The 13,686-nt window shown below is 38.2% G+C and overlaps 3 protein-coding genes across 6 annotated transcripts; 1 reads left to right on the top strand and 2 right to left on the bottom strand.

Annotated features, from left to right (window-relative positions):
• Window positions 1-4,040: 4,040 nt before the first annotated feature.
• Window positions 4,041-5,437, bottom strand: LOC141904072 (uncharacterized). The gene is made up of 2 exons (XM_074792521.1): window positions 4,914-5,437; window positions 4,041-4,841 (listed from the first exon to the last, which is right to left on the bottom strand). The coding sequence occupies exons 1-2, from the start codon at window positions 5,368-5,370 to the stop codon at window positions 4,426-4,428; spliced, it is 873 nt and encodes a 290-aa protein (XP_074648622.1). The 5' UTR covers window positions 5,371-5,437; the 3' UTR covers window positions 4,041-4,425.
• Window positions 5,438-6,638: 1,201 nt separating this feature from the next.
• On the top strand, window positions 6,639-9,413 carry LOC141903893 (winged helix repair factor 1-like). 4 transcript variants are annotated; one of them, XM_074792262.1, is made up of 8 exons: window positions 6,639-6,706; window positions 7,000-7,168; window positions 7,293-7,444; window positions 7,889-8,033; window positions 8,146-8,242; window positions 8,563-8,719; window positions 8,806-8,894; window positions 8,976-9,413. In XM_074792262.1, the coding sequence occupies exons 2-8, from the start codon at window positions 7,027-7,029 to the stop codon at window positions 9,016-9,018; spliced, it is 825 nt and encodes a 274-aa protein (XP_074648363.1). In that variant the 5' UTR covers window positions 6,639-6,706; window positions 7,000-7,026; the 3' UTR covers window positions 9,019-9,413. The 4 variants fall into 4 exon arrangements, with proteins under 4 accessions (XP_074648363.1, XP_074648364.1, XP_074648365.1 ...); XM_074792263.1 differs by lacking the exon at window positions 6,639-6,706 and adding an exon at window positions 6,713-6,778; XM_074792264.1 differs by lacking the exon at window positions 6,639-6,706 and adding an exon at window positions 6,732-6,747.
• Window positions 9,414-9,755: 342 nt separating this feature from the next.
• Window positions 9,756-11,953, bottom strand: LOC141904040 (uncharacterized). The gene is made up of 2 exons (XM_074792481.1): window positions 11,471-11,953; window positions 9,756-10,274 (listed from the first exon to the last, which is right to left on the bottom strand). The coding sequence occupies exons 1-2, from the start codon at window positions 11,895-11,897 to the stop codon at window positions 10,054-10,056; spliced, it is 648 nt and encodes a 215-aa protein (XP_074648582.1). The 5' UTR covers window positions 11,898-11,953; the 3' UTR covers window positions 9,756-10,053.
• Window positions 11,954-13,686: the final 1,733 nt, after the last annotated feature.

The following is a 13,686-nucleotide window of genomic DNA, read 5'->3' as shown; positions in this document are numbered from 1 at the left end:
AATTGTAATTGTATAATTTATCGAATTCATATAGAGGAAATTTTGCAAAACTAGAATTATTACAAGTATGCACAGTCATATGCCCACGGACAGGGCCCTAGAACTAATTCAATTAGTTCAGAATTTCGTCGTGGCATAAGCCGTAAAAATTTTTCATACCCACAAAATAGGAATTCGTCGAAACTGGATTCGTGATGCCTTGGGACTTTCTAGAATGATTCGCTCAGATTCCTAAGTTCAGACTTCGCGAGCATGCAATTTTAGGTTAGGTTTAGCTAATTCGATAAATTATCCAAACTGAGAATACTGAAAGCCTAAGGTTGTATTTATTCAAGATAATAAAGAAGTGGATTGGTTACAGTCAAAAGTTCGTAAATTATGAACACATCATATACTGGTATTTCGTTTTTTATGCTGATTGGCCTCGCGGTAATGACGTCACAGATCTAACTACGTTACTAGGTAGTTTTTTAATGTTTATGTCCGCCGTGTCACTGGTTCAACTGTTTTGACCGTCTTCCTTTTGTCGAAAAATTGTGAAATCATGGCCAATCCATCGACAACTAACTGCGTTCTTTTGAACGAATCGGAACTTGAAGGTAATATTTCTCTATTATAAATCGCCAATCGTTATCATCAATAATGTCGAAAAAGGCAGAGAAGATTTCAACTTTAAGACGGGTATCGTTGAAGCGAGCAGGCACGATAATGGCCGATCTGCACTTAGCAACAGAGTTGGACGATGACTTGCGGGCGTTTTTAGGTGGATTTGGTGGATACAGAAGCTTCCACCCAGTCTCAGTTTTCCTTACGAAACATTTAAAATCTGAATATAACTTTATTTCAGCTGTCAAAGAACAAACTTTCTGCCTCGATGGCAAAATTTATGATGAAGAAAATGTACGCTTGATCCCTGGTAAGACATGCATATCGTTCTTCCGTTTTCATACTAGAATCAACTTTAAGGACTTTCGTTGATGCATTGTCTCTATCATTTCTTCACAAATAGGCATACCTATGAAGATATGGGGTGAAAGACTCCACAAAACGATTATACTTACGCACTACGAGACTCAATCGCCGGGAGAATTCGTACAGATTCGAGCACAAAATATGGGCTGGGCGGTTGGACAAAAGATGTCCAACATACCAGGCACGAATTTCTGGGAGACGTATATTGAAGATAGTTACCTTCCTACAGAATGCAAGTTATCCGTCTTCACCCCAGGGGGCCACGTTATCTGGGAACCGAGGCCCAATAGACGGATCCCTTTTCTGCCTGGTGTTAATATTCTACAATGGGGCCACGAAGGACTGCAAGTGGGTGCACCTGAAAGTTTCATGGAAGGTAATTCAATCCCTCTAATAAATACACAATTATCTCAGAAATATCGTCACCACAAAAATGTTAGTAACTGATTCAAAGAGTTTATTTTTATTATGAAACATTGTTTTGAATTTCCATCTATCGATATATAGACATTGAATCGGACATTCAAACCTTGGAATCGAAATGTGACGACGATGAAACTGCGAGCAATGGCACAAAATCCGCCAACGGATCTGTGATAATAGAGGAGATCCACGAATCCCAGATTGAAGAGGACATTCCATCTGGTATAAAGGGTAAGAATAGAAATCAAACGGAATATTGAAATAATGAACTATATAAGGTAATAACGCAAAATGACTGGTTGAATCCCTGGACCATTAACTTGATAACTCCTTATATAACTTAATCACTGAACTACACGATATAATTACTAATACAACACGCCGCTTTAGCATGTACCTTCCATAGGACTCTAGTATGCACCAACGTTATGATACCCCCCCCGCAAATAAACATATTGATCCCACAAAATTCAACTTTTTAACTGTATATAATGCAAAATATCTTAGCCGAAAAAGACACATTAAACTGAACTGTTGCGATCATAAACTTTCGATTTATTATCTACTCTTCACTAATTCACGAATAGGCCTAATTAATGTTACTTTTTACATGTACTTTTGTATATTTTGTATGCTAATAACATATGTGTGAATTTCTACATACATATGTGTTCGTGCGTGTGTAGACATCGAAGTGAACGTTGTCGTGCGTCAGTGTTATCGGGAAGCAAAAGACAACATAATCGTGGATGACGATATCCAGGTATTCAATGATATCCAAACTGAGGAAATCAAACCGAAGCGCGTGTCGAGTGGTTTAAAGGGTAAGTTCACACGCGGGTTGAAGTCAATGCTCAAATGAGAAGGAAAATTCAGAGTATAAAAACTTGTTGTTTGTCTGACTTTTCCTTTTATAATAGGAAAGCTTAATCGAATCAAGAAGGTGCTTCGTCGAACCATGCGAAGAGTTTTTGTGTGCGGCAGCGGCCGCTTCTAGATAACCTGTTACTTTAACTAATCTAATCTGGAGGTGATTCAGCTGTTGAATATGAAGTTCGGTTACATGTTGAAGGGGTTGATAGAACTCGGGGACTACTCGCACCAGGAAGCGCAGCATCGTAAAACCTTTAGCATTACCGTCCATGCGATGTAAGCCAATCATCTAATGCTATTCGTCAAACGGGGACGTCCAATTTTGGAGATGAATTTCGAAGGTTTAGTTTAAGGGTTAATGGATGAATTTCGATAATCGTCATTTTTGGTACGTGGAATTTTTACCGAAAGCGAGGGACCTTGTCTGTGAATTTCTAGACATGTTCCATAGCGGAGGGTTGAAATTTGTGTTTGGAGTCAAAATTAGTTCTTTTTTAATTCTGATTCCGAATGCAAATCTCGGCCCGCAACTGTGGAAACGGACCACCCTGGTGCGTTAATTTTTTTCAAAAATATTTTCGTATTTCTCGGGCGGTGTGGTGCTATAGGCTCCTTGCTATGCCTGTTTAACGATTTTTGGTTTTTCTGAAGACGGTTTTCCGGTGTAAGAAGTAATCGGGTTCTATCAGTTCAGTCAACCTCTGTAACCTTGCTTTTGAAGCAACAGCGAATCATCTCCTGAAATTCATGTTTTATTTTGTGTTTTTATCTAATCATAAACCAATCGTTTTCATCAAACATTTCAAAATTTCAAATTTCAAAAATATGTTGCTGTTATTCATTAATTAATCAATTTCTAAATCAACAACCAATCATTTTTGTACATTTTGTACAACAAAAATAATTATCCTCAATCAGATCAATGTTATCTCAATTTATACTATTCTTCGAAATCATTTATCAGATCCAATCATTGTAATTTCATTCTATACCATTTTTCGAAATTATTGCACCGATCACTTTTTGAAATTTGTTTTCATAAACATTTTGTTGAAAATCTTTTAGATACGAATCATCATGTTAGCTTTTTTATAATTGTTTTCATCCTATTTTGTAAATTTTTATAAATAACAAAACTATATATTTTTTAATATTAGTTTCTTGTTTCCTGTGATAAGATGACTTCGTGGCGTCGGTCGCCATTTTTCGAATTGTTAGTCGTTCATTTTGAATAAACATTTAGTGGAAAATGATAGCAATACAAATGTTTTTGCCTTAATAATAATGCCTTGGATTTATCATTTGGTGTAAATTTTGTGCAATTGTAAAAAAAATAACAAATTAATATTTTCAAACTTCAGTCTTTTTTTAGTTCCTGTGATCTGATGACTTGTGCCCTGTTTGCCGGGCCTATTTGCTGTTATCAAGCGAATTCTTGTTTTAACGATGTTTGCACGAATTTTAAGGTTCAATGAAGACTCTGCGCGAAGACTCTCGCGTTATCGATTTAGACATTAAATCACTCAGGCACACAGAATTGATGTCTTAAGAGTGTGCTTAAGATGTTAAAATGGCAAAACAGTGGATCCTGAATCAGCCCTGGCAGTCTGAATATCTATCTACCTTGCTTCCTATATATCACACCAACTGAACTTACTGTGCTCAAGTCCTATTAAATAATATATGAAATACTGCATAGAGTAGCAATGATATCTTTCATATATTTATTTAGATAAATGGAACATTTTCACATATCATTTGTAAACTGTGACCATGATAGGACAAGTTCCAACTACACATATGTTTGTTTTATGATATGAAATTTTTCATTGAGCTGCAATATATGATTTTTTATAGGTAAATGGAACATTTTCACATAGCATTTATTTGTAAACTGTGAAAATGATAGGACAAGTTCCAACTACGTATACATATTCCATTGTCTTTGTTACTTCACACGATATCCAGACAAAGAAATTAGGTTAAAACAGACAAAATATCCAGACAAAGAAATTAGATTTTACCGGCGATTTCGTCGGGCGACGAAATCGGGCGACCAAATCGCCCAGTGTGTCCGGGCCTTAACATGATACATGTACGTGTTGATAGAATTTGAGTTCAATAATTAGCCAAAGAATGTGGTTATGGTTACTGTTTTCAGAGACTCACTGCAACCGGGACTGGTTCAGGAATCGCAGATATGTCGTTTTCGATACAGAACAATTTCAGCTCCTCTCTGTGTTCTTCATTCAAAACCATCTCACCAAAAACTAATTCAACTAGTTTCGCTTCTAACTCTGGACCCGGCTTCTGTAACTCCCTGGCCGAGTCGACTATCGTGTAGATATCTACTCCAGCCCCGACTAGGGAAAATACGAATCCACCAATCTGGAAGACTTTACCCGCAGTTCCTACGGCTTTAAACATTGAGGTTCCGGCTTTCGATGCAGCGCCCCCTGCTTCAAGACCTTCACTGGCTATTCGCCCTATAGTAATGAAATCATCAACTATGGCAAAGGGTTTCGTGATCGCTATGCCTGCTCCTTTCAACATACCCCCAACTCCAAATACACCTGTTTGAATAAAAAAAAGTTGAAAGTATTGATTATGTTATTACATTATATATTTCTCATTTAGGTATTTACCTAGTTTAATCTGCTCCCTCTTCAGGTCTTCGTACATCTCAGATAATCTAGCTCGCAAATTCCCCAACTCTTCCATTTCTTTAATATGAGCCTCAATAACTCGGTTCACCCGCTTTCGAATTTTTTTACCAATAACCCACAGCGTCAAATCGCTACCAGAACCAGCAACTCCTGTGGTTACACCAACTCCGGCAGCAACACCACCAACGATTGGTACAGCTATACCAGCAGTGACTATGAACAGTGCCAATGTAGCCACAGACAGTGGAAGACCGACCCCTAAACCAACTGCAGCCGACGTAATCTTAGCTTTCCTCACATTTCTGTCGTGTGTTTTGTAAGCTGCGGCAAGTTTCAGAATCACTTGACATAAATCCTTTCTAGACCGCAGAAATTTATCATATTTCTGTTTGTAAACGGCCTCTACTTCCTCCATCTGCTTCGAAAAGACGCACATTTTGAGAGTGACGTCCGTCTCTCGCCAATTCCGAACACAAACTGACGCAAGATTCCTGGGATTTCCCGCCTTCATTATCGAAAAATGAGGACATGTATAAGAACATATACCTGGGATTTCCCCGTTTATATTTTTTATCGTCGATAGGATTTGCTATGCTGGGAACTTTGAGTCAGGGTATAAAAAGGGATGAAAAAAGAATCGTGGCGCTAATATCGCAGCACAGCCAAGAATCGAACCGCGATCCTCCAGCATTTGAAAAATTCGTGCTAACCACCAGACCACCTATCAGTAGCGACACAATATGTTGTGAAGCTAGTAGTGCTAACCAGTAACAGACTGCTGCAGCGACTGATCGATTAACGATACGTATATGATAAGACCTACGTTTCCAGTACACGTATTCTGATTGTTAGTTCATTGTTAGTTCAGATGTATTGCTAGTTCAATGACGGGAATTTTAGGCAACGTTTTTTGACCCTATGGTGGCCCGTGAAGAATCTCCGACCGTGATATCCGCGTTAGATGTTGCATGTCTCACTCTCTCATTATTAAGTGTCAACAAAGATCTTTCAACAATCATCTTGAGTTTGTCGAATCCGACATAGAGAACCTACTTCTGATCTTCCATGACATTCTTGGTTATCCGTTTTCTTCCGGTTGATACATACAACGTTGAGAAATATTTGCCACGCATTTATTTGTTACATGATTTTTGACGACGAAAACATATTGTAATAGTGCCAGTATACAAAATGGTTCACCAAGAATCTTAGTGTCTGATGTACCACAGTTGGGTTACACTAGGATCGTAGAGCGACGGAGATCACTGGTGGAGACAACCACTGCCAGTGCTGGGAGAACAAAATGGACAAACCCTTCTATCGTGACACCAAAATTTAAAACTGTACACGAATAGATAATCAATGTCGAGTTTGTTTTTAAGATCGCAACAACCTCCTGACCTGGTGTGCAGTGTATTTATTCTGAAGTACCAGTCGTTGTTTAGGGTTAGGGAACTACGCTACTTTTGATTTTCCCAAGGTACCGTAGGCTACTATATATATAAGAAAAAAAACTACACAGTACCTTGGACGCTTGGGTCAAAAAATATTTGCATCAGACCCTTGTGTTGCCGTATGTGTATCTAAAAAAAATCTCCTTAATCTCTGTTCACTCTCTCGGATGAGGAACACCGGGTAAACAGAGTAAACATGCGCGCCGCCGCGGATGCTCCACTGGCATGCGGATTAGAATATCCGGGTTTTACTCCAAACCGAGGCAGTACCGTAGCGTACTCCTACGTAAAAATTTCTCAAGGTCGTCGGGCAGTTCTGTGAGTTCTGACTTGGTTTTTTAGCATTAATCAAAATTTGTGTACCCAACGCAAAATCAAAGATATTTGAGGGTACCCGTACCCAGGCCTAGTAACTGTATCATAGAAGCTGCTTTGTCAGATATCGATATACTGGGTCGACGTTCTGATGAGCTATTCTTGCTTACCCACAAATTAAACTCTCTCACTCTCTCGATCTATATGATCTTTATCTAACTTTACTTGAATTAATTAGGCCTACCGTAACTGTTCACTTGTTTTCCTCATGACATACAAAACACTTTTTCTCATAGGATTGTTGATGGTCAGTGGTTTGAATCATGAATCGTAAGCGTCTGTTGCCTCTTAATCACACGTTACACCATAAACACAGAAAGCGACAGTGCACAACAGGCCGAGTTCTAGCCGGCTCGTCAAGCTCTTCCACTAACAACGTTCATTTTGAGAAGGATGATATTATGGGTAAATGAAGAATAATCCTGCAGTTGCCGAGCTCACTGTTTCGCCAAATTTATGGTGGCCTCGATATGAAATTAAGTGTAACCAAAGCTGCTGTATCATAATGGTCTTTTTTGTTAACTTTTAGAAACGAATATACCGAATGACACTAAGACAACGCTACTCTATCTGAAAAACATTTTCCCGAAGGATAAGTTTGAACGCGATCTTCCTGCGATAATGTTAAAACATCAGTTATACAGTATTCTGAAAAATCGAACCCTCGTTGATAAACAATTGGTAAGAACAGAAATCGTAGTAGTCACTTAATTCTATTTAATGCTTCACCCGGGGGCCGGTTGTATTTTATAGACTGATATTATCTTAACCCAGAGGCTTACTCAATTGATAATGAAGTGACTGGGTGGCCGCTGACCTGTAATACCTGGAAAGTTAACCCCCTGGTTAAAGTTAGCGCCAGTCTATAAAACTGGGCCCAGGGAATTCACATAATGCTTTTGACTGTGTTTCATTATCAGCGCGTGATTTACCGAAAAATGAATGAATTTATTGCATATTAAACCTAGAAATTTCTCTGATTCACGGAATTTTATCTAATCACATGGGAAAATCATGGATTTGTAATTAGGAGGAAAGTGGCCACCCTGGTTAGCCCCTGGCTTAAAGTTATAGGCCTACAAGTGTTTAAATCCAGCCGCTGTATTTCAATTTATCTTATGATAGGGCGAACTACGGAACAGCAGTGAAATAAGACTCTTTAAACTCAGTTTGTCAGATGAAGATGAATATGGTGTCGTATTCACAACGGATTACATCGATTATGTTAAAGAGCACAGTAAAATCATGGGCTTACAATCTTCCATAATAGGTTTGCTGCTTCTTTAGATCGAATTCCTAAATTAAGTGCATCGTTTATGAACAAAATTTTCACCTCAATTGATATTTGTAAGTAAAATTTTTCATTTGCTTTTAAATTACAGAAAAATATAGCGAGAATGTTTTGAAATGTTGCCCTGACGTAAGTCTCGATAGGAAAACGTTGACAACCGCGTTTAACTTCACGGAAGCTGAAATTACGTTAGTCATCACAATTTGTTATCTAATTCTTTATCTGAAAATGTCCGAATAAGGTACAAATAATGATACGTTTTAATATCAATAAAAAAATGCAGCCAAATGACTATGATGTTAACTATGAAATTATGATTCTGATCGAACTCACTTAATCCGGATTAAGGTGGCAATATTTGCAGTCCATTTGTTCATTAATATACATGAAAATGACTTTTAAGCTGGATTCCTGTAAACTAACTGCATGAATTTTGTTGGTCCCAAATGATCCAAATCAAGCGGATTCTATTGTAGTTTCTCCGTGTAGTTGATTTTATTCATTTCAGCAAGCTAGTACAGTGCAGTATTCTGACAGTACGTGATGTAGGTAGCTGGTGGTTAGCTATACCCGCAATTGGTGCATTTATCAAAAGCTTTATTCGCGGACGAAAAGCTGTGGTAGCTATGATCAAAAAGTCCAAATACAAAGAAATACTTAAAACTGTAAGATTCATTTTCGATATCAAACCTGTTCTTAATGCAGATTTTATTATAATTTTTATAATTTTGAAGAATGTTTTCTTACTTAGGAACTCGAGCAAAGAAATCTACCTAAAAGTGTTAAACTAGGAATGGAATACCATCTACACGATATCATTGGTGCGGATATGGTTCAGAGGTAATGAGTCAATTCAAAATACTGCAAAACTGCGTTGCAAATATCCTGGATACATGTGTAGAATATCGTGTTTCTTAATAGGATAAAGACAACATCTGGAGATTTATTGCGTTTGAACGATTGAACGAAGCAAAAACACTACTCTGTGATTGTATCGCCTAATTAAACCGAAATGGCGGATCGCGCCAACTCGCGTTAACCAGTTGGAATGATCAAGGCAGCAAATGTGTTAAAGCCTCTCAGAGTCCATCACAGTATTTAATGTACTCTCTTTAAGTGACAGAAATGTCTGAATTCACTGTGCTCAAGTATTTATGTATGTGTGTATCAGAGAATATGTAAGTTATATATTAAATCTGATGATCTTTTTTTCCTACCTCGGCTCTCTAGAGGAATTTCTGAAAGATATTTTCATTCACTATATTTTCCAAGGCTGAGCATCTGATTAATCTCCAACTTTGATAAGCTTCATGTGCATTATTTTCTTGTTGTTAGGTGTATGACTGTATGAATGGTTTATGGTATTTATCTCGAATAATGAATAAATTATTTTTGTTTCTATATTTGTTGTTGTTGTACATTGTCCACCACTCTGTTCTATTGAGTTTGATGGTCTCGAGCATTCAGCACTTTAGGACAGGTCGACATTCTATTTAACTCACCATGGGCTGTGTGCTTTCCATCAAATAATGTGCGATATCTTTTAAACCCGTCATGTGTAATGGAATAGGTCCAAGATACAGCAGAACGTTGTTAAGTTTAGATATATTCATGTCCCCCGAAAATTGTAACGAGGATCCACTGAGTATGTTTAAGATTTCACAGTGACCAGAAATAAGAAAAAATTATCTTAATCTCAAATTTCATTTATTATTGGAACATTTTCATATAAAGCCATTGATCTATACAAATTCATAACATAATTTTTGATTTTGCACATTGAGACAATTCATCGACTACAACTCTGCATGTTTGCTGCCACGTCTTATTAACCCTACTAACTCGATTCTAGGTTCATAACCTACACACATTCGATTTCATGCAAGATTTGCGAACATATCCTTAATTCGTACTTCGAACGATCATATATGTATATCTAAATCTACATTTCATACCACCACAATTTAAAACGAGTGCGATTATTGACGAACAGTTGAAATCATAGAATCGAAGCAGGGTCGAACGTCGTCCATAAGCTTCTGAATTCTTGGCAATACGGTTGGACAATTTCGTCGTCGTTGGTGACTAAAACGTTTTCGTTATTTCCCGTGATAGCTTGTCGCGACCAGTTGAACGAACCGTTCAGAAGTATGGTATTGTCGACGATAGCGAATTTGTGATGCATAAAATATGATGTTTGATCGTGACGAACTTGAATACCTGGAAATAAGATAAGATAAACTGCGTACTCAGAATCTAAAACATACAGCGCAAACATTTTAGGGCTACCTATTTTAGATAGTCAGGTAATGGGGCGCTTGAAGTTTTATTTCGATTCTTAGGCTCCCACACTGGGCGGATCCAGGGAGGTGGTCAATAAGAATTGATTTACCAAGAGAAAAAAAGTTCATTCGATTTTAACTGAAATGTAGAAGAACATGATCCCAGAACACCAATAAACTATAACTAGTGAGACTTGCAGATCCTTGCTTGCCGTAAGTAGAATCGTCAAATGCCACAGCAGTAGCATTGGCAATTTGTCATTCAAGGTACCCCTATTAGTAGTCTCCAATCATACAGGTGTTATAGGTATCCTTCAGTTAATTTAATGGATGATCATAGGTGTGCACTAGTCTGAATTACAACATGACCTTACAGTAGTTAGTTACCTAATCGTTGGTGGTAAGCTTTTTATAATCGGATGGGCTTAGACCTTACAGTATATGCCTCCTACACGCACACACCCTTATACCTTCACCAAGAATCTTAGTGTCTGATGTACCACAGACACTAAGATGCGAACGACATTTTCTCGATACTTTTAGATCACTGCAGCTTTAAACCACCAGAAATCCAGTTTCACCAAACCGATTGTGAAAAATAAACTCTCTTTACAAACCTCAAACATTCAGTTTTCTTATTATTATATTCATTCGGAGGTTCCTTCATCATAGTCCGTGCTTGATGCGATATAAATACAGAAATAGCAAAAATGACACCATTTTTTCACTTTGAAACTAGGCATTGTAACACTGTAGTTCGTTAGCAACAAGACACTTGAGCGATGCGTGTCCCATCACTAAACAGCGCATCATTTTTGTATCTTAAATTTAATTGTACTAAAATCAGATTTATCGTCAAAATGATATAATGAACAAACGTAAGACATCATAAGGTTAGTGTAGATAGTTTATTTATCAAAATCGGTTGTTTATTTGCCGAGATATCGCAGTTTGAACACAGACAAAAAAGCCGACCAAATTCTGGTCGGCAACTGTACAGCGAATTTGAATGCACGCGTCTGTGTGGTTGGTTACACTAGGATCGTAGAGCGACGGAGATCACTGGTGGAGACAACCACTGCCAGTGCTGGGTGAACCTTATACCCTGCTGTTTGACGAAACCACTATATTTACCTTCCGACCTAAACTTTCCAATCTGAGAGCCGCTTGCGTCGATCTGTTCGCTATCGACAATAACTCTGACAACCACTCCTCTCTTATGCAGATTAACGACTGCGTCCCCTAATTCCGGTGAGGTGATCAAAAATATACACAAATCCAAGTTCGATTTTGCGGCATTTAAGAAACATAGCAGCTGGCTTAAAGATGTAGTTTCGTGGCTGTAGCGGCAATCGTGATTTCTGCAGCCTTTTCTGTCTCTGAAAAATGCCTGACAACTCATATTTTCGTCGGGGAAAAATAAGATTTTCAGTATTTTGTTCGGTTTTTTCGCGGCCCACATTCGACGGCGCTTTTGGATCCAATTAAACGCATAAAAAACAGCTTCCGCTGACAAAGTTCCCAGCAACAGACAGCCGACAAACATCTTCACAGACATCATAACGTCATAATCTCCCGTAGTTTCTCTTCGAAAATTTACAAAATGTCAAAATCCGTCAACGACCTTGAGAATCAATGCCTTTTACCGATTGAATTCAATTTCAATTCAATTTATTTCACAAGAAGCGATAGAAATTCAATTCAATCAAAAGTTATTGTCTCAAATTGTCCGAAAATAAAAGAAATACATATGTAAGATAATAACATGTATTGAAAAAATACAGAATATCAAATAAAAGATAACATGATGCAAAATGCCGGTAAATCAAACCCGATCATTAGGGGGTGAAATATTCGCCTTATTTCGGCTGTCCGCCAGCGGACCTGCAAGCCGATCACTGAGTCAGTTGATTTTAGAGTAATTGATGAGATATGACAAAAATATGAAGGGAAAATTGCATAGAAATACAGAAGTCGAGGAATATACGCAGTTGTCAGCATCGGGGCCGGTACACATTTTCCGTGAGGACCCCAAACCTACTACAATTACCCTGTTCGAAAAAGATGTGGTCGACTCATTCAAACTGATAAGGCTACTCATCTCAATTAGGGTTGAGTGGCAGGGCCTAGCGAAGTAGCACGGCAGTTTCTGCGATAAGATTTTAACACTGACCGCTGAAACTGACTGCATACAAAATACACAACTTCAACTATAGCCAATAACGACGCTCCCAGATATAAGCCAGCTGTACCACCAACATCACCTGAAAAAAAAATCTGATAGAGATATCCAAAAAAACAAATGGAAAAGAATATGATTTCGGACCGATGAAACTTTCCGTTAAAGACTTACAGATGAGAGAAAACCAAGAGTAAGCGGGAGACTTCACCAGTTTCTGAACTCTTAACGACCGAAAGAACACCTTCACGTAGACAAAATTATCCCTACAAGTGAAATAGAAATGAAGGTGTATTAACTAGTCTGAAAATGTATATTAAGGGTAAGATAGAATCGGGCCCTAAAAGTCAATGGGTGACCTGGATAGAACAAACCTAATAAATTTCTCGTTGATTTTTGTTGATTCAAAGAATGTTTCTACATTACGCTGTAGTGATTTTCGTTTCGTGTCAACGTTTGCCCGATTTTGCACCAGTTCGTGTTTAGTTTTTCGTATTCTGTCTCGTTCGTTGGCCACATCTTGTAGTGTTTCGTGTTCTTTGCTATCGGGATCAGTGAGATTGACAGCATTGCGCACAGTTTTCAGGAAATCCACCGTGTACGCGGTATTGCCGACGACCTCGTCGAGTGCCACTGCTAGGCCTAAAAACTCATTTTCAACGAACAATCCGAAACGTTCATAAAAAATATCGAGATGATCGAATCTCAGATTTTTACCGAGCAGTTTGCTCAGGTTCACGTAACCATTCAAATCGATCGTTCTGTTGAGACTTAGAATTAGCGTATTTTCTATAGTTTTTATTAGGCTGATCAGATGAAAAAGATTGCTCCCGCTTTCGGCGTCGATGACGGCACGCGAAGCGTTCACGTACTTCATAAAAGCCATGTCAAATCGCATTTCATGTAAGCCGACATTTACATGAAATTGTTCAAGCTCTTCGAATACCTTAGACAGATTACCATAAAACCCGGAACTTTGATATTCAAGTGCGTCGATAAGAATTGGTATCTCCGTGGTGGAGATGTATTCGAAATCCGACCATTCCACAAGCAAATCTCCTCCTGATTCCAGTGACTTGAGATTTTCTAACACCTGTTCGAAATCCTTTTCCATCTGGATGCTCGACACTTCCATCGCGGCGGCGGCAACTCCTAGGTTACCGATAATTTT

The sequence above is a fragment of the Tubulanus polymorphus genome, chromosome 4 (genome assembly GCF_964204645.1).
Source record: "Tubulanus polymorphus chromosome 4, tnTubPoly1.2, whole genome shotgun sequence".
NCBI classification, from domain to species: domain Eukaryota; kingdom Metazoa; phylum Nemertea; class Palaeonemertea; order Tubulaniformes; family Tubulanidae; genus Tubulanus; species Tubulanus polymorphus.
Note: the sequence above shows the minus strand (reverse complement) of the source record. Positions and strands in the feature narration are given on the sequence as shown.